Genomic DNA, 23701 nt, shown 5'->3' with positions numbered 1-23701 from the left:
GTATAAGTAGCGGTGTACTTCCGGAAGTAACATCGCCTTTCATTAAAATAAATGTATTGAATATTTATTTTATTCTGAGAATATATAAGCAAAATTTCATAATTTTTGCTGATGGAAATATGATGATGAATGAAACCGGAGCGGAAGTACTTCCGAATTGATTTGCTTAACCGTTTCCGGTTTAATAAACAATCAAAGATGGCGTTAATGGAAGTTTGCGGTTTCTCAACCGACTACGGAAGAGATCATTTCTCATTGTCTAGTGGACCATTTGGCTCGAATTCACTGACTAATAACGTCCTTTACTCATCAGACCATTTTACGATTCCTGAAAATTTTGATGTAAGTCTCATTTTCTATTATTACCTGGGTACATTTTGAAAGAAGAAAAACCGCTTCATCATGTTGGCTGAATGTATATACAGACACTGCCATATAGTATACGTTATATATTGAGTGTACACAGTTAACATTTCATATATATATATATATATATATATATATATATATATATATAATATATATATATATATATATATATATATATATATATATATATATATTGCGGTACCTATATTGCTTTAGTTTGAATTATATTCTGTTTAGATTAGATTGAGCTATGTTTTTATCAAAAATATGTTAATCCTATTTAGCACTGTTTTGAAATATCTAATAATTTGTTCATTGAAATTAATCTTTTTAATGATTTCATGTAGGATACTGGGTGCATAGCTTTCGCAGACTATCCGGGTTAGGTGAGGCCGATGCAATTGATGTTCATCATGGACAACTTTTAGTTGGAAATTCCTTGTATACTTTGATGAAGGAGGAACTGGACATGTTGGTTAATGTGGGAACTTCGCACAGGAGTGGAGCGAGAATTGACAATATGAGTGACGATTGGAAGAGGTACGGGCAAGGTGGGTTGGTTTGAGATGGTAAATGATCAATAACTCCGTGGAGTAGAGGCTGTTGTAGGAATAGAAGAGGCACAGGCAATATCACATGTATGTTTTGGAAGTTGGAGTGTGTTGGTGACCATGCCAGTGTATTTATTGTATGGTCTTTTTTTTTTTTTTCTTTTGGATGCAGTTAAGATGTACATGTAATAGCATCACCGTCTCAGATGTGAGAGCAGTATCCCATTGTGGACCTCACTTGAGCTTTGTAGAATGTTAAGAGTTCAAGAAGTTTTTAGCTCTGAAAAAGAAGTAATTTTGGGGGACGAAGGTTTTGTTATTTAACTTCAAGTGAGTTCAGTTGCCTTTTAGCTCAAGTGACTGGATATGTATCAACACTTAGCAACCTGTTGTTTGCCAGCAGATTGGTGCTGAAAATAAAGCAAATAGTGAATGTTGAAGCTTTATCTGCAAGGATATTTTCTGTTTATAGAGCCACTTGGTTGAAAAGTGACAGGTTATTGTTACATAGCCCCAAATCCTGTCCGATTGAGCAGTCCTTTGGCTAACTTAACTAAGCTTAGTCAGTCGAATAGCTAAGTGCAACCTACAGTTTATTTTTCCAGTTGTATCATGCTTTTGCCTTTTTTTTAAAAAAAAAGAAATTGTACACCCTGACATTCAGTCATGAATAAATATTAAGTGCAGTAGAACTGTCAAAGCATGTAAACTTTCCATTTCTCTGCAACCCCATAAATGCTGGTGATGGTAAAATAGAATTAACCAGAGCATACCTGCATTACATTGTTGGTGTGCATTCCAACTTGATATTATTAAGATGATTGATATTACAGCTATTTTTTGTGTGTATGTATTTTTGATGCTCATCTGGGCTGAGTGGAAGAAATATGAGGGTGAGTCAAAAAGTAATGCCATTTTGTTTAGGACAATGAAGCTGGTCCTCTGTGGATCACATCGCTTCTCAACATAGTCACCGTTTCTCTCAATAGCAGTGTTCCACCTTCAAATGAGAGCATGTATCCCTGCCCTGTAAAATTCTGTTGACTGTTCTTTGAGCCACTTCTTCACTACAGTTTTCACTTCCTTGTCACTGGACTATCATCTCTTTGGCCCCATGAAAGAGGGTTTGAGAGGCAAACATTATTCCAGCGAAGAGGAATTGAAAGCTGTAGTGAAGAAGTGACTCAAAGAACAGTCAACAGAATTTTACAGGACAGGGATACATACTCTCATTTGAAGGTGAAACATTGCTATTGAGGGAAACAGTGACTACGTTGAGAAGTAGGGATGTGATCCACAGAGGACCAGCTTCATTTTGATGTATGATACATGTTCCTGTGTTGGTAATTATGCCTGTCCTAAACAAAATGGCATTACTTTTTGACTCACCCTCGTAACATTTTTAGCATGCTGTTTGTGTGGAGATAGTTCTGATCAGTGACTTGAGCCTGCTTATAAGGCAAGAGAACTTGCAGACTATCGAGTCCTGTGCAAAACTGGACTTATTCTATCAACTCTAAAAGGATGAAAAGCTAAGTCAACCTTGGCTGAATTTGCACTTAGAAAAACTGCTGCTATGCGGTTTCTCCGACATGTTTATGATTCTGCCAGCTTGCCTCCTTTTTGTTAACTATATTGCTGATATAAATGAATGAGTAGTTTTTCATTTTTAATAGATTAGTCAGAGGAAGAAGCACAGTGCTCATGGCATTTTTGCAGGACCTCTAAGACTGGTGGAAGAAAGAGATGAAGAGTTTTAAGTCTTTAAACTGGACATCTGGTCTGAATGTTTCCATCAATATTGCTACAATGCATCTGAAGATTTGGCATAATCTACCTACCCAGAAGGCTTATATTGATCCAAATCTGTGATTGAAGACATTGGCCCAATGTGGCATGCTGTGGGATCAACAAACCCAGTCCATGTGATTGTGAAGGGAACTTATTAACCACATGCCATCTCATGCCTGTGCTTATTTAACAGCAGGAAAGGCATCCAGCCATAAAGTCAGTTAATTCACAATATGCAGTAGATAACTTTTTGCAGAACTCTTCCTACCCAGAATTGCATAGTAAAAATTGATGTTCAATGAAAATAAAACCAAACAATGTTTTGGTTTATTTGACTATTTTAAGAATGATTCTTTTAAATTACATTTATGTAATTTGTTTTGCAAAATTCTTGATGTAAATAAGCAGGACAAGAGGAGACACATGGGACAGAGAGTCACTGATGAGGTCATAGAATGTGTGACAAAAGAACTTTGATAGACAAATTAAAAATAACATGAATATAAACTAAAAGTGAAGAGCAAATAAATTGTGTGTGCATTTAATTAGAAAAAAAATATGATCGTCCCCAAGTATATCAATATGTTTTAACCCTTTCGTTACTGTATTTATTTTAAGATGCTCTGTGTTTCTTTCAATTACTTTAAATATAACAAAGAATTTAGTAAAATAACTTAGTTATCATTAAGCTAGTGTTAGGAACATAAATTGTGACAAAGGTTTGGTGGAAGATTTTAATTCAAAACTTATGAAAACATGATATTTGTACTCAGAGCCAGGGGCGGTTTCAGCCGGTTTGGTAATGAAAGGGTTAAATTATTTTCACCGAAATTTTCTGTTTTTTTAGCCTGTTGAAAACCTGAAGCAGTTTACAGATGAAAAAAGTCAAGTAAAGATTCACTTTAATCATGGAACTACTACATTAGCATTCAAGTTTCAACATGGTGTCATTGTCGCTGTGGATTCCCGGGCTACGGCTGGTGCCTATATTGGTTAGTAGAAAAATACTTATTTTGTATGTGAACTTTTTTTTTGCTTTTTGACTTATTTATACTGGCAAATAATTTAACTAATAAGTAAAGTGGTGATGTTCTGAACGATGTATCTGAAATATTTAAAATTAATTGAAATTTTCCTTGGAGAAAGAAAAGGAAAGAAAACAAATTTGTAGTAATTGTTAAGTAATACTCAAAAAAAGAGGGGAGATAATTTCAAGAAATTAAGAATTAATTTTCCTAAATCAATTTACTCTGATTTTCAGGCAAACGGACAACTATGGACATGTTTCATCCTCTTTGAACTTCATCAACATAATATAACTTGCTTGGTTGCTTTGAACTGTTGACAATAACTTTTACATATAGCAAAAATTTATGATTGTTTTCTTTTTTGACAGTTTAAATGAGCTTAGGGAAATAACTCGAGTCAATGGCATGTATTGAGATAAAGTTAAGAGATGTACTGAGCAGTATACACAAAATATTCATCAGTTGAAATTTCCCTCTTTAATCAATGTTTTTGATAGATGTTTACCTTCTTATTGTACTTTTGTATGTGATTTGTTTATCCTTTGAGCAGACTTTTCTTGAAAGGAGTTACAATCATATTCGTCCCATCTTTTTTTCCAGACACAGTCCATCTAGGACTACATTATCCAATGTGCCCTTTTTTTTTAGGTCATAGAGTGTGATTTGGCTGCCATTATTAGTAGTTAAATTGTTTGTGTAGCAAGTCTTAATTATCTCATTTATACAGTCGTATCTTGTAATGGCACACTAGTAGTGTACTTTTGACAAGGCTCCTTATTAATTTTGTAGAGGATATGTATCATAAATTGAACTAATCCCAGTATATTTTTGGTATTTACTGAGACCTTGGAGGTTTGCTGTGCTTGAGAAGACTTGTCAGGCCAAGTGAAATCATAGTTGTGGGCTGTGCCAGTGACACATAAAAGACACTCATGATGCTGACATGTAAAAGGCACCCACTACGTTCTTAGAGTGGTTGGTGTTAGGAAGGGCATCCGGCTGTAGAAAGCAAGTCAAAATCAGACTGGAACCTGGTACAGCTCTCCAGCTTACCAGTTAGTCGAACCGTCTAACCCATGCCAGCATAGAAAAACGGATGCTAAAATGATGATTTTATGAACTGCTTGAATGATATAGGTAAAGTCACCCTCTGCGATTTGAACTAAACATATTAAGTGATAGTAATATCTACTATGTGACATCTACACTAATGTTATATAATTCCTAAAAAGTCTGCTGTGACTCCCATTAGAATCTACATCTACATAGAAATAGGGTAACCAGTGGAGAGTGTACAATATGTCCAGGCTGTCACAGTCTACCACTTATGATTCAGCACTACCTGTTGGAGTGGAAGCAGGTATATCTGATAAATTACATCTGGTTCAAGTAACTACATGCAAGCTGTAAAACTGCTTGACTAAGGCTGATCTTTCAGATCATATTTACAAGCCCTGCATTGTGTTCCCACCAAAGACTTAATTCTCAATTCCTCCAATTAGATATCATGAATAAATGTTCTAATGGAGCAGAAGTGTTATCAAAAGCATTCCAATCCTAACATTCTGTCTCTTGGTATATCTATAACTACGCTGTCCACGTCATTTCTTTTTTAAATTGTAATTTGGATGTTATTTCTAGTAAGTTGAGGTGCTACATGAAAACTCTTTTGTTGCTTTATTTGGGTTGTGTTAAGCCAAGCACTAACTTTAAACTCTTGCTTGTGCAGCAGGTCAGAAAGGCTCTACAATAATGTAAAAACTTATGTTTCAAAAGTTCTAGGCTTAGCAGATGCATGGTATATCTGAGACAATAGACTGTGAGTCATATTTAATTGTTCAACTGACTACCTTTGTACCATAGTCTGAGATTAATTAACGATAATTTGGTTTTGTTGTTCATTTCATTTTAAATAATTCTTCATAAGAAGTTGATTTTTATTTATTGTTTGATGTCACTGAAATATGACTGAAGACAAATTTTCTTAAACCTTGTTTGTAGCATCTGATGGTTTTAGTTTGTGCTACCAAATAGTTTTGTGATTTGTTTAATCTGTTCTGAAATTTAACTTTATCCAAGAGAAAGACAAAAATTAAGATAAATTATGTTTATTTAGGCTCCCTAAATAAAACCAATTGGTGCTTAATACCTTTTCAATTACTGATTACTAACTTCAACGCAAGGCCACAAATTTGTAGGAACAGTATATATAACCATTGAGATTGACAATAGTACATAATTTTGTATTTATTTTATTGACCATAGAGGAATGAAAGGCAAAACCAGACTAAGAAAGGTTTGAACATAGAATAAAAATATATATTGTCAGTGCAAGTGTAGCTTTATGGTAAGAAGCTTGCTTCTCAATTACATAGTTCTGGGTTCAATCCCACCATGTGGCACTTTGGGTAAGTGTTTTCTACTACAACCCATGGCAAACCAAAGCCTTTTGAGTGGATTTGGTAGACAGAAACTGAAAGAAGCTGGTCATGTGTGTGTGTATATCTGATGCCTTGCTGTTCTCAAAAAGACCCATTCACTATGGTGGAATTGATACCACTGCCGGTGCTATATAAAAAGCACTTGTGCTGGTGACATGTTAAAGGTACTGGTACTACATAAAATGTACTCAGTGCAGTCTGTACAGTAGTTAGCATTAGGAAGTGTATCCAACTGTACAAACCATGCCAGAACAGTAAATGGAGCCTTGTGCAGCCCCTGGCCTTACCAGCTCATGTCAAACCATTCAACCCATGACACTATGGAAAGCAGCTGTTAAATGATGTGTGTGTGTGTGAGTTACTGTCTTCCTGCCTTGACATTGCATGGTAGTTGGTAATGAATATCTCCATCATGCAGATTGTGTCCTTTATTTTCAGTCTTCTTGGTTGCAAAGAAATATTACCTTATTTGGAAACAGGTGAGTGTTGGTTACAGGAAGGGCATCTGGTTGTAAAAAAATCTGCTTCTACAAAATTGCATGTGACCCATGCAAGCATAGGAAAGTGGGCATTAAAATGATGATGATGATGTGCTTTCTTTTCATGTATTTAAAAAACAATCACTTTATTGATATACTAAAAATTTTCTTCCTTTTTTTTTTTTTTCATTTAACATTTCTTAGATATTCATTGTCAATTGTAAAACCAAATGTTCTTGTTTTCTCTAGCTTCTCAAACCGTAAAGAAAGTGATAGAAATCAACCCATACTTATTGGGTACCATGGCTGGAGGAGCTGCTGATTGTGCCTACTGGGAACGTGTTCTAGCCAGACAGTGCAGGTATAGCTTTCATTTTTTTTTTCAAATCTTCAGACAATTCTTTTCCTTTTGGTGCCATTTTAATCTCAGTGAAGATTTTCACCACAGTACACAAATCAGAATTCCTGCAGATGCAATAACAATGATCGGTGCAAAAATGCCAAGGGAAATAATTTATTAGAATTGAAATTAATCAGCAATATCTGAATTTATTAAAAAAATGTGCATAAAATATTGAATATAGCAAATAATCCTTTAGGGTGTACATGTTTTTGTATCGTTTAAAAATTAATATTTTATTCATATCTTTGAAAATGTTTGTTTTGTGTTCCAAATTTGTATAATGTTTGCATGTATAATATATTTTATTCACTATAAATTTTATTTGATTTCCTTTGATATTATCAGTGTAATGGCAATTTTACTGAAATTTTTTAGGGGTGTACATACTTCTGTGAGATACTGTATATATATATGTATATATATTGTGCTTGCATGGGTTGGATAGATATGTTATTATATTGTTTTACAGCAGGTTGCTCTTCCTGATACTAACCCTTACCTGTTATTTTAAGGAACCTCTTATTCCATATGACTTTGAAAATATGAAGTTACTGGACAGTTTGTTTAATGGAGAAACTGACAATGCATACACATGCACGTACCTACCAACACAAATATACACCCACAATGATCATCTTTTAGTTTCTTCCCAGCAAATTCATTCTTGAGTTTTTGGTCGGCCTGGGGCTATAATAAAAAAGTACAAGGTGCTGTGTGGTGGAACTGAATCTGAAACCACATGGTTGGGAAGAAAACTTTGTTATACAACCACAGTATCAACAACTGTCCATCAAATCTACAACTGAAATTGTGTCCCATTAAGACTTCTGAGTCTAGCATTGATGACTGCTTTGACAGCCACTGCATCCATTTGTCTCCCAGACTTAAGACTCGGCAAGCGCAAGTGAGACCATAACCTTGTGGCCTATGCCAGGGGTGTAACCAGTCCACTTATGTATACCTTTCCTTCATTGGACACTAAACTCCACTTGCGAAGACTTGTTGAGGCAAGTGAAATCGAAATCAAATTTGATGACTGGCATCCTTGCTAGTGGAGCACTAAGAGCATGATCATTACCTGTGTCGCCTTACTAGCACTTGTGCTGGTGGCATGTAGAAAAACATTTGAGCTAGGTCGTTGCCAGTGCTGCTGGACTGGCTCCTGTGCAGGTGGCACATAAAAAGCACCATTTGAGTGTGGCTGTTGCCAGTACTACCTGACTGTCCGTCGTGCCGGTGGCACGTAAAAGCACCCACTACACTCTCAGAGTGGTTGGTGTTAGGAAGGGCATCCAGCTGTAGAAACTCAGCCAGATCAGATTGGAGTCTGGTGCAGCCATCTGGTTCGCCAGACCTCAGTCAAATCGTCCAACCCATGCTAGCATGGAAAGCGGACGTTAAATGATGATGATGAATGGCTGTGATATTGAGTTACTCCATCATTGGCTAAATGTGCGCGAGTTCAAGCTTCAGTATTCCAGCTTCTGCATTACATTTTTGAGCTGATTAAATCATTTATAAGTACTTCTTTTCTGTATAAAATTAAGCTTTATACTAGTGAAAATAAAGCCAATCAACGTTCTTCTTACAGGATCTATGAACTAAGGAATAAGGAACGTATATCTGTGGCTGCAGCATCCAAATTGCTTGCGAATATCTTGTACAATTACAAAGGAATGGGTCTCTCTCTTGTAAGTTGTTTTATATTTTCCTTTTGCTTTTCCTCTTCTGTTTTTACTGAGTAATTATGTAATATGAGTAATATGCGTTCAGTTTTATTTATAAGGGCATTTAGGGAATGAATAACAGATGGTGGGTGAAAAGGGCCTTGAGTTGGTTGTGGGAAGTAAGTTTGGAAGAGGTAAATAAAAGGCAGTATGGGAAATAGTTCAAAGATACCTAAGATGGTTTGGTCTCAGAAAAAAATGACTTGGCACTGGTATCTTAAAGTAATTTTGTATTAAAGACTTGTCTGACTGATGGTAGTATGGAAAAAAAAAACTCCAAAAAGTGTTCAAACAAATAGTTTTTCAGTTGAAATTTGAAAAGTTTGATTTAAAGTAAAATGCCATAGTTTAAAATTCTTGTATTTTTGTTAAACTTACAACCCTTGGCTGTGTTAGTCGTGGAGCTCCAAGCCAGCCTGATCAAGCTGACCTATGATTAAAACCATTTGAGTAATGACTCTCCAGTTGATTTTTGTTCTTTTTGTTTTTTGGATTAGTGTACCATGGATTACACTATCCAGTATGTCATTTACATGATGTTAAAGTATAGTTTAAGAGAAATTTGGCTGGCTGTGGTTTCTCAGAAATATGTAGAAACCCTCTTGGAGCAATTTCAATCCACCCAATTTTCATAATTGTTGTCTCTCTTTGCCAGCAAAGAGGAAATGGTCTTTGCATCACTAATTTAGAATTATTTGGTGAAAACTGAAATTTGTATCTCTTAACATTTCAATTAAATTTATTGGGCTATATTTCCAGTTTCTCACCCTATATTTTATAATTAAAATTTTCTCACAGAATTAAAGTACATTATATAAGTGGAGCTACCTAGTTGTATTTCTTTTAGAGATGTTCAAGTGTAGGTTTAGCTGTTGAACTACTAACCTCACAATTACGAGTTCAAGCCGTAATAGAGCCAGTGTGTGCTGTAGCAATCTCTGGCTTGCAAGCATGTTTCATTTGTATTTCATTACTGTCTTTAACGTGTGTGAAGCTGTGGAAACAGTTGGTATTTAATGAGCTCAGTAATTAATGCCTAAATCTAGAGGCATACTGCCCCTAGTATTTATTTGCTTTATTTGATAGTTCTTCATATAGACATGCTTCATGTTTTCTCTAGAAGCTACATACAAGTCCCTCTGGGTTTTCTTTTAGATGCAAGTATGGGATCTCTGGTAATCTCTCTATGATACTTATCACATGGCAATGACTTAGGATCAGTTAATATACTTCATCTCACCATGGCACCTTGCTATCGGTTTTGAGTGTAGCATTTAGAATTTAGCCAGCATTTAACACACATACATGGGTATTTTGACTGGGGTCAATTGCAGCTTCCACCTACAATTGCTTCCTGTATAAAGGAGAGTAAGAAAGAAAGAGTGTTCTGAGAGATAGGGGGAGGGTGAATATTTTCTTTAAGGGTATATTTCCAAAAAACTATACTGTATTCAGCATGAAAGTGGAAAGTAGGTGGCATTAAGCAGTTATTCTTATAGCACATTTGTTGAGCTGCATGTGCTATCCTACTATTCATTGCTTTTTGCTAGTACAGTCTCTTGTTAGTCTGTGGCAGCTTATTTGATGCCAAAAGTCTATTCTATTAGCCAGTGAATCACTCAGTAGGAATTATTTAGTCAGGCCTTTTTGTAAGCATGTAAATATGGTAACCCACTGTAAAAAATAACTTGGTGGTTTTGTGGTTGTTTATTAATTTTAGTTTTAAAATATCTGTATCAGTATATTCTTGATTCATTTTTATTCGCTATCTTTTTCTTTTTTTTAGGGAACCATGATTTGTGGATGGGACAAAAAGGTATATATTAAGTTTTTTTTTCTTTTGATACTTGTAAATTCAAAAGGTGTAATGACTGAGTTAAAAGTGTCAGCCTACCTCTTCATGGGCTTATACCTGCTGCTGGCCCTTGGATGTTTTTTAAATCCCTGTTTTTTCTTAGCTGTAAATAGAGGAACACTGAACCTTACGGAGGAGATGACAGAGGACTGAGATATGTGGCTCATTGCCTTACTCAACAAGACCCACCCATCACAACAGAATTGTGATTCTAAAAACAAGGTGCCATGTGAAAGCTTTGGTGTGGTTGTGGGTGCCTCATAAAAAAAAACACTGGTGCTGGTATTGGTGTCACTTAAAAACACTGGTGATGGTGCCACATAAGAAAGCACCCAGTGGTTGGTGTTAGGGAGGGCATCCAGCCATGGAAACCAAGCTAAAACGGAGTATAGAACCTGGTGTTCTCCCTGGTCTTACCAGTTTCTGTTAAGTTCAACTCATGCCAGCATGAAAAACAGACATTAAATGATGATGATAAGGAAGAGCAAGTGATAAAGGACAGTAATAATGATATAATGTGAAATGTAGGATAACTGGTGTCATTTACAACAGCTGAGTGAGTAGTGCTAGTACTATTTAATGTTTGGCATAACTGGAAAGCATGGTCCCTATGGAATTGCAGCTTATACATACAGTATGGAAGACTAGAATATTACATTCTGTGGTCACAAATTGTCTTACCGCCGTTACTGGGTTCTCCTGCTTGTGTGGTATAGTGCAGAGTCCTGTTGCCATACATAGGGTCTTCCAGCGGCCACCCTCTTGACCCAGCATTACCTCCTCCAGGCACTTGATGTAGGCCTCTGTGTTGAGTCTGAGACTGTATGGGAAGATGAATGGCAGCATAACATTGCCATCACTAGTGATCACTCTAAACACCATGATGTTGACTGGATGTTTGATTTTTATCAGTAAGTGTTTTGGGGACATGGTTGTTCTGTGTGTTCACCATGTTTGTATTGGAGTTTCAGTTGTGAATGCCAAGTACAGCATGTTGTTTCCAAATTTCTGGCAGAGTGAATTATGTCATGGCACTGTTTTTCTTAGAGATGTCGCCCAACTGCCCCTACTATATGGTGTAGTCAACAAAATCAAAAACAATGTGTGAAATTAAAATTATATATAAAATGGTACCTTGTATATATATACACACACACACACACAGATGCACAAAGGGCTGCTTTTAGTTTCTGTGTACTTGATCCACTCAAAACTTAGGTTGGCCTGGGACTTGTAGCATAAGACACTTGTCTAAGGTGCCACATAGTGTGACTGAACCCCAAACCATGTGTTTGAGAAGCAGGCTTCTCGCTCACTCAGCTGTACTGGTGCCATTACACATTTCTATTGAAAATACAGAAATATTTTAAGCTAAAGTTGTTGATAATGAAAGTGCTTACATTCTGTATTAAGTCCTCGTTATTGAAAATTGGCAGCAGTAATTCCATGTTTGCCAGTAGTACCAAACATTCATTTTACTTTTAGAAATATATCGACATTTGTTGGCTGTATCTGCTCAGTGTCTAACTAATTACAACAAAATTTTGCTCATAATTGCAGATAGGAATTAATTCCAAAATATAATTGACATTGATGAGGATTGATAACAGTGAAATAGTTTTGTTTTGTTTATGTAGACATAAACACATACTATAAATAAATTCTATATACATTTGATAGCAACAAAATTTATCTCCTAAAATTACTTATGAAATATTGGATGGGGTGTTTAATGCTTTTTTGATTCCAGTTCACCAGATGCCATCCCTGGTTCTATGTTAAAAACGTCTAGTTTTTCAAGGGATCTAAACCTTCCATTGAAATTTCATACACCTGCTAAATAATGACATAGTTATTTTACTAAATACTTAATCATTTCCAGGATTAATTGAAATATTGTGATGAAAGGTTAAAACAGAACTCTTTTGTTACCATATTTCTGTTGAAATAGATTGCTTTTATTTCAGTTAATTTTGAAAATAATTAATTTAGTAAAATAATTTTGTATCGTTAATCTAATATGTGTAATATAAAATAACATTAAAAAATCAAATGGAAATTGTAGTTGTGATACCTGTGCCAGTGTCACGTAAAAAGCACCAACTGATCGTGGCCGTTGCCAGCCTCCCCTACACTCACGGAGTGGTTGGCGTTAGGAAGGGCATCCAACTGTAGAAGCCCTGCCAGATCAGACTGGAGACTAGTGCAGCCTCCTGGCTTCCCAGACCCCAGTTGAACTGTCCAACCCATGCTAGCATGGAAAACGGACATTAAATGATGATGATGATTAAACTTTAATGAGAGGTTTTAATTTAAATTACTTGAACCCTTTTGCTACCCACTCGTCTGAGAGCACCTTAGTTATATTCTACGAATCAAGACCTTCCATCAAAACTTCATGTCAGTCTATGTTCCAAACATCAGCTTATACTTATATAAATATTTATCTTTTACTTATTTCAGTTGTCAGATTGTGGCCATGCTCGGGCATCACCCTGAAAAACTTTAGTTGAACTTACTGACTCTAGTACTTGATTTTTTTGTAAAGCTTAGTACTTGTTCTACTGGCCTCTTCTGCTGAACTGCTAAGTTACGGGGATGTAAACACACCAACACTGGTTATCAAGTGGTGGTGAGGGACAAATACATAAAAGACACATACACACAGAGGTATATTTATACAACAGGCTTCTTTCAGTTTCCATCTACCAAATCCACTCACCAGGCTTTGGTCAGCCTAAGGCTATAATAATAGACACTTGCTCAAGGTGTCACACTGGGACTGAACCTGGTACCATGTGGTTGAGAAACAAGCTTCTTACCACACTATCACACCTGTGCCTATAATATCTAAGTTATTTTATTTAAGTCTTTATTTTTAAAGTTAATTGAAATAAAGGCAGCACATTTCAACCAAAATATGGTAAGCAGGCAATTTGTATCTTAGAACCAACGATGGTCTTGGGTGGGTTGGTATCAAAAGGTTTAAAATGCCTTTTCAATTTATTAACATAGCAATAAAAAGAAAGTTGAAAAATTAAAATTATCAAAAAAAAAAGAAACATTTTTTTACTAACTTGTGAATATCTGGAATATCTTAAAACAGAAAAATGTAGAGACTTAAAAAAATGTCATAAAAGACTTAGTGGAGTTTTAAAAAATTCATACTTAAGCAATAAATACTTTGTTCTTGGACAGCATGACAATGTTTGCATCACTACAAACTGAATAGTAAAATTAATCAAATAAGTTATTTAGGTACAGTTATAAAAAAAAATAAGATTTTCTAGGAAATAGAAACATGATTATGTAACTTTGAGTGTGTTGATCTCATAGCAGTTGCACTTTTATGGCCTACATTGGTAAAGCTCAAAAGAATTTTGAATTTACTTTGTGTTTTAGTTAGGCTGTGAGAACTTTTTCAGTGTATTTTAAACAGCAATTATAATAAATTTGACTAAACACTTCCTTTTCTAAACATCATAACATTAAAGAAAAGTGTGTGTGATTTATATACTGACAATTTTTTTTTCTAGGATTTCATTGTTCATAATTAGTGGTGTGCATTACATATATAGATGCATATTATGCATGAAAAAATATATTTGTTCATTTAAGGATTATTTTACAGTCTATGAATATTGTTACTGGCAGTTATTCATGTATGTGTCGGTGGCACGTAAAAAGCACCATCTGAACGTGGCCGATGCCAGCGCCGCCTTGACTGGCTTCCGTGCCGGTGGCACGTAAAAAGCACCAACTGATTGTGGCTGTTGCCAGTCTCGCCTGGCACCTGTGCCGGTGACACGTAAAAAGCACCCACTACACTCACGGAGTGGTTGGCATTAGGAAGGGCATCCAGCTGTAGAAACACTGCCAGATCAGACTGGAGCCTGGTGCAGCCTCCTGGCTTCCCAGACCCCGGTTGAACTGTCCAACCTATGCTAGCATGGAAAACGGACGTTAAACGATGATGATGATATTTTTATGTATTATGTATAATTCTTTTTTATTTACTTTCAATATGATTTCTTTCTTTCTGACTAGGGTCCTGGATTGTACTATGTTGATAATAATGGTGAGCGAATGAGCAATGAAATGTTCTCTGTTGGGTCTGGTTCCACTCATGCTTATGGTGTTATGGACTGTGGCCACAGGTATGACTTATCAGCAGAGGAAGCATATGAACTGGGGAAGCGAGCCATTTACCATGCTACTTACAGAGATGCTTTCAGTGGTGGTATTGTCAGTTGTAAGTATTATTTTTATATGCAGTTGTTAAGCCTACCACTGTTTATTATAACATTGTATTGAAATATGTTAATACATATTAAACACACTTTCATATGGCTGTGTGGTTTAAAAGTTTGCTTTGCAATCACATGGTCCTAAGTTCATTTCCACTACATAGTAATTTGAGCATCTTCTACAATACCTTTGGATCAATCCAAGCCATCTGACTAAAATTGGGTTGGTAGAATTTACGTAGAGGCCAATTATCAAATACCAATTGGCTCTTGGATGTCTTTAGCAATGTACTGTCTATTACAAGCATTTAGCCCAGGTTTGAGGAAAACCTTTGAGTCATGGGTTGTTCATCACGTTTCCTTTCCTGGACCAGTCTTGAATATTGTGCAAAAAGGTCCTGTATTCATGTTCTTGCCCTAACATTCCTATATTTTTTTTATTGTTAGCTGAAGTGTCCTTTTTCATTTTAAGAAGGTACACTTTGATTGAATATGGCTGTTGTTGAGTGTAGCCCCAAGTCAACAATGATCAGACAGCATGATGATCTGTTTATTCAAGACTTCCTCTTTTAATATGGCAGGATGTGATTTGTGGGAGATTTGACTACTATTTCTAACAAGTTATATAGCCATGTAGAGGAGGTTTCTGTAGTGCTTTATGGATTTAGCTGGTTTTACAGCTGGCTATTTTCTTTTCAGCTGTAAAATAGAAATAAAACTTACTTTTCAGCCAAGCATATCACAGCAATCTTTTTGTTATTTGCTATTTGGGACTAATTTTTGCCATCCCACCCTGAATGTTTCATGCAGTTTTTTTTTTTGGATCAGTTGGTTTTAATTAGCTATTTCTTTCAGTGGTTGATCTGTTACAACCAGTTTGTAAACACGACAAGCAGAGTTATGTACCTTGGGCATGATGCAATGACTAAGGTATAAGCCAATGAGAACTGCAGTCCAAGGGAATTAGATTTAGTCTGTGCTCTGCAAAGGCCATTTTGGTAAAATACACAAATTTGGACAAGCTAATATCTCTACAGTACCAAGTTGGAATTAATATAATATATTTGGTGGTGTATAATTTTCACTTTTAGCAGCCTGAAATATGATCAAATCTCTTTGGGAGAATATACTATTAAATTCCAAGTAGCTGTAGATTTAATGAAAAAGTACTGTAATCCTCTTTAAATTGAAACATGAACTAACGAGGGAGCCTCTACTTGGTCGTTTGATCTGCTAGAAATAGCACCCATTCCCCTCCTCAAATTAGACTACTATCTTAAAAGAGGAAAAACTGATTGAATAATATCAAGGAAGAAAATGATGGGATGATCTTGAGTGAAACACCTTTGATTATAGGTTTGCTTGTTCAAGACTGGTCTAAGAATAAATAACAACATCTTCATTTAGATTCAATTATTTGCCAGTGAGTGTAAGTGGTCTATATTTAGTTTATGAACTCTTAAAACTAGATACAATTTATACTGTTTTACATCACTGTCTTAACCAACTATAGCTATTATCTCCATTGATCAGAGATGACTTTTTGTCTGCACCTCTTTGTGCAGTCCTGGGCAAGTTTTTTTTTTTTTGTGGAAGGGTGACAGTTGCCCATGCATGCATGACTCCCCTCTTCATACCACCATTATTGACTGAGTGAAAGACCACTGCTTTAAGGCTGACACAGCTTGGTACCAGTTTTGTGCTTAGAACATGAAGGGCTGGAAAAAATAACACAAGGTATATTGTGTGACATTCTAACAAGTGCTATAAGTCACCGACCTGAATTGTTACTTTTTATTGATTCTGAAAAAAAGAAAAGTAAAATTGACCTCTGCAGGACTTGAACTCGGCATGCAGATTGTTGGAGCAGATATTATGAGGTATTCTGTTGAATGTTCTAATGATTCTGTCAGTTTGCTACCTTTATTAGTTTACTAACTATATACTTTTATCTCATGTTTGGAGTTTCATGGCAATATGAGTTCACATGTGGTCCCTGGTAACATGCATACACACTTTGGGATAGTGTGATATATTACAGCTCATCTTGCTATTGATTGTCCACCATCACAGAGGATTCATTGATCAAGTCACTGCCGATTATTTAAGATGTAGCCTGGGTTTGAAGCGGATTCTAGAGACATGCTTCAACAAAAGCTATGGGGTACCTTGCTCCTGGTGGTCGTCAAACATGCTGGACACCATCCCAGAATTTTTGAGGGCCTGTGCTATTGCTAGATAGTCGTTGAACCTGCTCTAGGTTCATCTGTCCTTTGGATAGGTTTTGTTTTTAGTCCTGCTGGGTTTCTTGCAACCCTCCTCACCAGGCAAACCTAGTGGGGATGCTTGTTTAGTTGCCAAAAACCCAACCATGTAACAGGTTGTACTGGATTCCATGTCATTAGTGGCACTCAGACCATCTAAGGGGAGATAATGTCAAGAAATTAACTGCTCCAAGTGCAACTAATATATCTTGCTCATCACAGCTATATGATTCTCTTTTTTTTTTTAAAGAATATTTAAGTTGATGTGGATTTGTTAACAAATTGCTGAGCTTGTATCCTGCCGTAAGAATTGCATTATGTTCACTTGTTTTAAATGACAGCAGCTGAGGCCTACATACTCTTTTCCTGGTTTCAGTTAGGTTTCAACCATTGAGGTGTAATCACGAAGGGACCTAACACACACACGACGAACTTCCACTTAGTTTCTGTCTTACAAATTCATTCACAAATCATTGGTTGATCTGGGGTTATGATAGAAGACACTTGCCCATGGTGCTGCACAGTAGGACTGAACCCAAAGTCATGTATGTGGTTGCTCAGCAAGACCTAATATACTGAGATATTGTCTGGTGTGCTAATGGTCTACCAGTCTGTTGCCTTTCATATGTTTCGTAATAAGTAAAAGAAATATTTTTTCATGTATGTCTTTATTTCTTTACAAGTTTTGAAATATTTTAATTGAAAAACGCCCTCAAGGATGTTTGATTTAATTTGAGTAGTAAGAAGAGAAGCTCTGTACAGAGTGTCTGGACAGTTTCTTGGATGATTTAAATTTTGTTTCCACGAAGTTGTAAAACCTCAAGTTTTGTCAGCATCAATGATTTTCTGTAACGTTTTGTAATTTTGTTGTAAAATGAAACAATGGATAAAATAGTTTCTAGCATTTTTTTAAACATTATTTCTTGTTTTAAACCATATTGTAGATGTAATGACATGCTTTTCTATATTAACCCTTTACCATTCATATTACTCTGTCAAATATAATACTTATGTTATTCACATTTTCAATTAATCATGCATAATCTCATAGCTTTGAGGGTTCAGTGATGTGATTGTTTGTTTGTATAATGACATTGTAGGGTAGGTGTGAGAGATCAGATCTATCCTATTTGAGCATAAAACAAGTAGAATATTTTGGCCAGATATGGTCGGTTTAAATGCTAAAGGGTTACTAGCCATATCAAACCCAGATATTCTTCCTGTTTTAGATTCACACCAACCACATCTGACCTCTTACACTTACCCTACAATTTCATTCTAATAATATACAATCATCATCATCATTTAACATTCGTTGTCCATGCTGGCATGGGTTAGATGGTTTGACCAGGGCTGGTAAGCTGAGGGGCTGCACCAGACTCTAGTCTGATTTGCATGGTTTCTATGGCTGGATGCCCTTTCTAATGCCAACCACTATAATGGGTGTTTTTATGTGCCACTGGCATGGGTGCCAGTTGCATGACACCAGTATCTGCCATGACTATGGTTTCACTAGGCTTGATGCATCTTCTTTTCAAGCACAGCATATTGCTAAAGGTCTCGATCATTTGCTATTGTCTCTGTGAGGCCCAATGCTTGGAAAGTGTTTCCTATGTTCCACTGGCATGGGTGCTAGTTATGCGACACCGGCATTGGCCACATATGTTCTCATGAGGCCCAGTGCTTGTAAGGTGTTTTTTTACATGTCGCCAGCATAGGTGCTAGTTATGTGACACCAGCATTGGCCATGACTACGAATTCACTTGGCTTGACAGGTCTTCTCAAGCACAGCATATCAACAAATATCTCAGTCACTAGTCATTGCCTCCATGAGGCCCAACGTTTGAAGATCATGCATCACCATCTTGTCCCATGTCTTCCTGGGTCCACCTCTTCCACAGGTTCCCCTCCACAGTTAGAGATCAACATTTCTTTACACAGCTATCCTTGTTCATATACATCACATGACCATACAATAATACCGTCAAAATCTCAAAGCAACAAGATAATACATGATTCATTCAAAATAATGTGAATAAATAAGCATCAAATTTAATGGAGTAATCTGAATGCTAAAGAGTTAAAACTTGTCGAAAATGCTCAGACATCATTCTTTGATAATCCAGCATTTTCTGTATCTTTGCAAGTGTCTGATCCTGTGGGTACCAGATTCAAGAGTTTCTATATTCTCTTTTTGTCTGAACCCACAAATCTATATATCATCTACATTGGTTTGTAACTTTAAAAAAATGTGTTTTTCTTTCATTTCTGCAGTGTATCACATGAAGAAGACTGGCTGGGAGTTTGTATCACAAACCAATGTATTAGACTTGCATTACAAGTATGAAGCTGATAGAGAAAAGGCTGCTACTCAGAGAAGCAAATAACTTTCTTTTCATACAACAGTGTTCAGTAAAATTCATTATAGTTTTTCTCTGTAATTGATTGTTGTTCTCAATAAATATCTAATCACATGGATTCTCTCAGGAGATCTAATCACACAAAATTTTCTTTGTTTATGTATCTTTTATCCTTTTGTATCTTTTACTTGTCATTAGACTGGCCATGTTGGGGCACTGCCTTGAAGAACTTTTTTGTTGAATGAATCGATCCCAGTACTTATCTTTTTTAAAGCCTGATACCTATTCCATCTGTCTCTTTTTGCCTAATTGCTAAGTTACAGGCATGTAAACACACCAACAGTGGTGGAGGGATAAACACTGACACACACACAAGTTGGGCTTCTTTCTACCAAAGCCACTCACATGGCTTTGGTTATTGAAGGAGCTATGATAAAACATACATGTCCAAGGTGCCACCCTGGGACTGATCCTGGAACCATGTTGTTGGGAAGGAAGCTTCTTACTACAGCCATGCCTGTGCCTATATATTTTTACTATTTTGCCTTTTAGCTTTTACTTGTTTTAATCATTGGACTGGAATTGACCCCAGTACTATTTTATAAGCCTGGCACTTTGTGGATCTTTTTTGCCAAACTATCAAGTTACACAGATGTAAACAAACCAACTCTAGTTGTCAAGTGGGGTTACAAACACACACACACACACATATGATGGGCTTCCACACATTTTCTGTCTACTAAATTTACTCACAAAGCATTAGTTGCCCTGAGGCTACAGTGCTGAAGGTGGGATGGAATCCAGACCATGTGATTTCAAAGTTACTTTCTTAACAACATAACCATGATAAGATATATGAGTTTTGTTACATCTGAATAGCTTTCTTATTTGTAACTGCTCAAGTTGGGATGGATTTTGTTATTACCAGATTCTCTGAAAGTTCTGTGTTTTTCTAAATAGCAATGTTTGATTACAGTTGTCTTGGAACTCTCATCACTATTTGGTCAACAGTTCTAACCTTAGAACCATTGTGCCTCATTTCTATGATTTAATTAAAACTAGTTCATGTGATAAACATTACACTGAATTTAAAGTTTAAAAACTTTATTATAAACAAATTTCACTTATATTATAAACTATACAAAATACATTATACATGAGAAATAATTGTTAGCGACTGAAGCAGTACTAATACCAAGGGGTAGTATTTGTCCCCACTTGAGGATGGATGTTGTGTCAGAACACGGAGTACTGTGTTATTTACCATGAGGGAAACTCATATTGGATTTTGACATTGGCCACGACTGATCTAACTTGGCTTGACAAGTCTTCTCAGAGCTTTGGCAATATACTGTGTTTGAGAAGACATGTCAAACCAATAGAGATTGCGGTCATGGCTGTTGCTGGTGTTTCATGACTGGCACCTGTGCTAGCGACATGTAAAAAGCATCCACTACAATCATGGAGTGGGTGGTGTTAGGAAGCGCATCCTGCTGTAGAAACTTTGCCAAATCAGATTGGAACCTGGTGCAGCTTACCAGTTTTCAGCTTACCAGTTTTCAGTCAAACCATCCAACCCATGCCGGTATGGAAAATGGACATTAAATGATGATGATGAAACTTAGAAGCATCGAGTGGGTTGGTATTTTACAGAAAATATAGTAAACTTCAGATGCAGGATAGCTGTAAAAAGTGACCTTGAAAAATTGGGTAAATACCCCTAGAAGATGGAAGGAAGTTGCCAGCAGGTGGCTACATCGAATTAAACTCACTGTCTGCTAGTAACTTTTTTCTGTCTTCTAGGGGGTATTTACCCAATTTTCCTAGGTTGGTTTCACAGCTATCCTTTGTTTGAAATTTACTTTATTTTCTGTAAAAACTTTATACAGTTCTGCATTTAAGAGATGAGGAATTATGTACATTTTGAACCTGGGTTCTCATTCCTAAGATATTTTTCGATTATTCAGGTCACTGCTTGTAATCAAACTCAGAATCTTGGAGTTAGTAGCCTGCGCTCTTAACCACTATGCCATATGCCCATGGGCAATTATGGAGTGAATTTTAGGGCTTATAAATCTAATATTTTCCTATCCTTCCTTAATACTGGTTCCCATATGCTACTCATATCTACACTCACTCTGCTTAGGAGGTTGTTGTGTCCTAGTATATGTGCTGCTTCTTTAACAACAAAGATGACAAATATCTGTCAAATGTAAATAAAAAAGAAATTATATTTGTTTGATACTTTATTAGATATATAGCAACCTTTTATTTGCTGTTTCACTTTAGGTATTGGTCTCTCTAAAAGCATTGAATACACTAACCAGTATCTTGGTTTCTTACAATTTAATACAGAAGTTTAGTTAATTACTTGTTAATTGTGCATGTCCTCTGTAAAATTTTCATTGAGATGTTTTATGTAGACAGGTGAAGTGGATCCTTAAGAAACATTACTAGGTTAATAATTGCATATAAGAGTTGTTGGCCTTCCTTCTGGCTGGCAAGTTGACTCTGGTCAGAATATTAAAGATTATTAGAATTGTATGAACTTATGTTGTATTTTTTTTTTTTTTTGATCATCAAAATTTTTAGATAAGATTGTCGAACACTTAGATACCCTTGATTTTAATTCCTAGTTCACTTTTTAACCACATGGTTTTAGGTTTAGTTCCACTGAGTGACACCTTGGAGAAGTATTTTCTATTATAGCCCTGGGCTGATCAAAGCCTTGTGAATGGATTTGGTTGATGGAAACTGGAAGAAGCTGATTGTGTGTGTGTGCGTGTGTGTATTTTTATGTTTAATTTATTATCATCATTTAATGTCTGTGTCCATGCTAACATGGGTTGGATGGTTTGATCAGGGCAGGTAAACTGAGGGGCTACATCAGACTCCAGTCTGATTTGGTATTGTTTCTATAGCTGGATGCCCTTCCTAATGCCAACCACTCTGAGAATGTAATTGGCATTTTTACATGCAACCAGCACAACCATACAATGACTATGATTTCACTTGGTTTGATGGGTCTTCTCAAGCACGGTCTTGGTCATTTGTCATTGCCTCTATGATGCCCAATGCTTGAAAGGTGCTTTTTATATGCCACCAGCACAGGTGCCAGTTACGTGACACTGGCATTGGCCACATTGCCTCTGTGTGGGCCAATGCTCAACAAGTTTAATTTATTAATTTATATATTTCTATAACAAACTACTTAGCATAACATGAAATATATATATATTAGACATTGGTGTGGCTGTGGCAAGAATCTTGCTTTCCAATCACCTGGTTCTGGGCTCAGTCCCACTGTGTGGCACCTTGTGCAAGTGTCTTCTACTATAGCCTCGGATCAACCAAAGCCTTGTGAGTAGATTTGATAGATGGAAACTGAAAGAAACCCGTTGTATGTGTATATATATATATATATACATATACATATACAATGTGAATGTATCTGTATTTGTCCCACCCCCATCACTGCTTGATAACCAGTGTTGGTGTTTATGTCCCTGTAACCTAGCAGTTCGTCAAATGCGACCAATAAAATAAGTATTAGGCTAAAAACAAAAAGTGCTAGGGTCGATTTGTTTGCATAAAACCCTTCATGGCAGTGCTTCAGCATGGCTGCAGTCAATTGGCTGAAACAAATAAAAGAAAATATATATATAGGTGAGGAAAGTCACAGAGTGGGTCATAGCCCAACTAATTGGAGAGAGAGTTTAGATGAGATGCTGTTTGGGTTTGTGTCTGGTAGAAAGCACCACTGATGCCATATTTTTGGTAAGACAGCTGCAGGAGAAATACATAGCCAAAGATAAACCTCTGTACTCGGCTTTTGTTGACATGGAGAAAGCCTTTGACAGGATCCCTCGATCCCTTATCTGGTGGTCAATGTAGAAACTAGGGATAGATGAGTGGTTGGTGAGAGCTGTACAAGCCATGTACAGGTATGTTGTGATTAAGATGAGGGTTGGCAATGAGTATAAAGAAAAATTCAAGATACAAGTAGGGGTTCACTAAAGATCAGTCCTCAGTCCCCTCTTGTTCATCATAGTCCTCCAGGTGATAGCAGATGAATTCAAGATGGGTTGTCCCCGGGAGCTCTTCTATGCTGATGACCTTGCTCTCATTTGCTGAATCAATACCTGAACTAGAGAAGTTTCTGGTGTGGAAGCAAGGTGTAGAATTG

The 23701-nt window shown here is 36.4% G+C and overlaps 1 protein-coding gene across 1 annotated transcript; it reads left to right on the top strand.

Annotated features, from left to right (window-relative positions):
- The first annotated feature begins 168 nt into the window (after positions 1–168).
- Positions 169–19661, top strand: LOC115218742 (proteasome subunit beta type-5). Its single transcript, XM_029788652.2, has 7 exons — positions 169–342; positions 3559–3703; positions 6909–7020; positions 8654–8753; positions 10576–10605; positions 14692–14896; positions 19430–19661. Exons 1-7 carry the CDS (start codon positions 199–201, stop codon positions 19540–19542), a joined length of 849 nt encoding a protein of 282 aa, XP_029644512.1. The 5' UTR covers positions 169–198; the 3' UTR covers positions 19543–19661.
- Positions 19662–23701: the final 4040 nt, after the last annotated feature.

The sequence above is a fragment of the Octopus sinensis genome, linkage group LG1, assembly GCF_006345805.1.
Source record: "Octopus sinensis linkage group LG1, ASM634580v1, whole genome shotgun sequence".
Classification (NCBI taxonomy): domain Eukaryota; kingdom Metazoa; phylum Mollusca; class Cephalopoda; order Octopoda; family Octopodidae; genus Octopus; species Octopus sinensis.
Note: the sequence above shows the minus strand (reverse complement) of the source record. Positions and strands in the feature narration are given on the sequence as shown.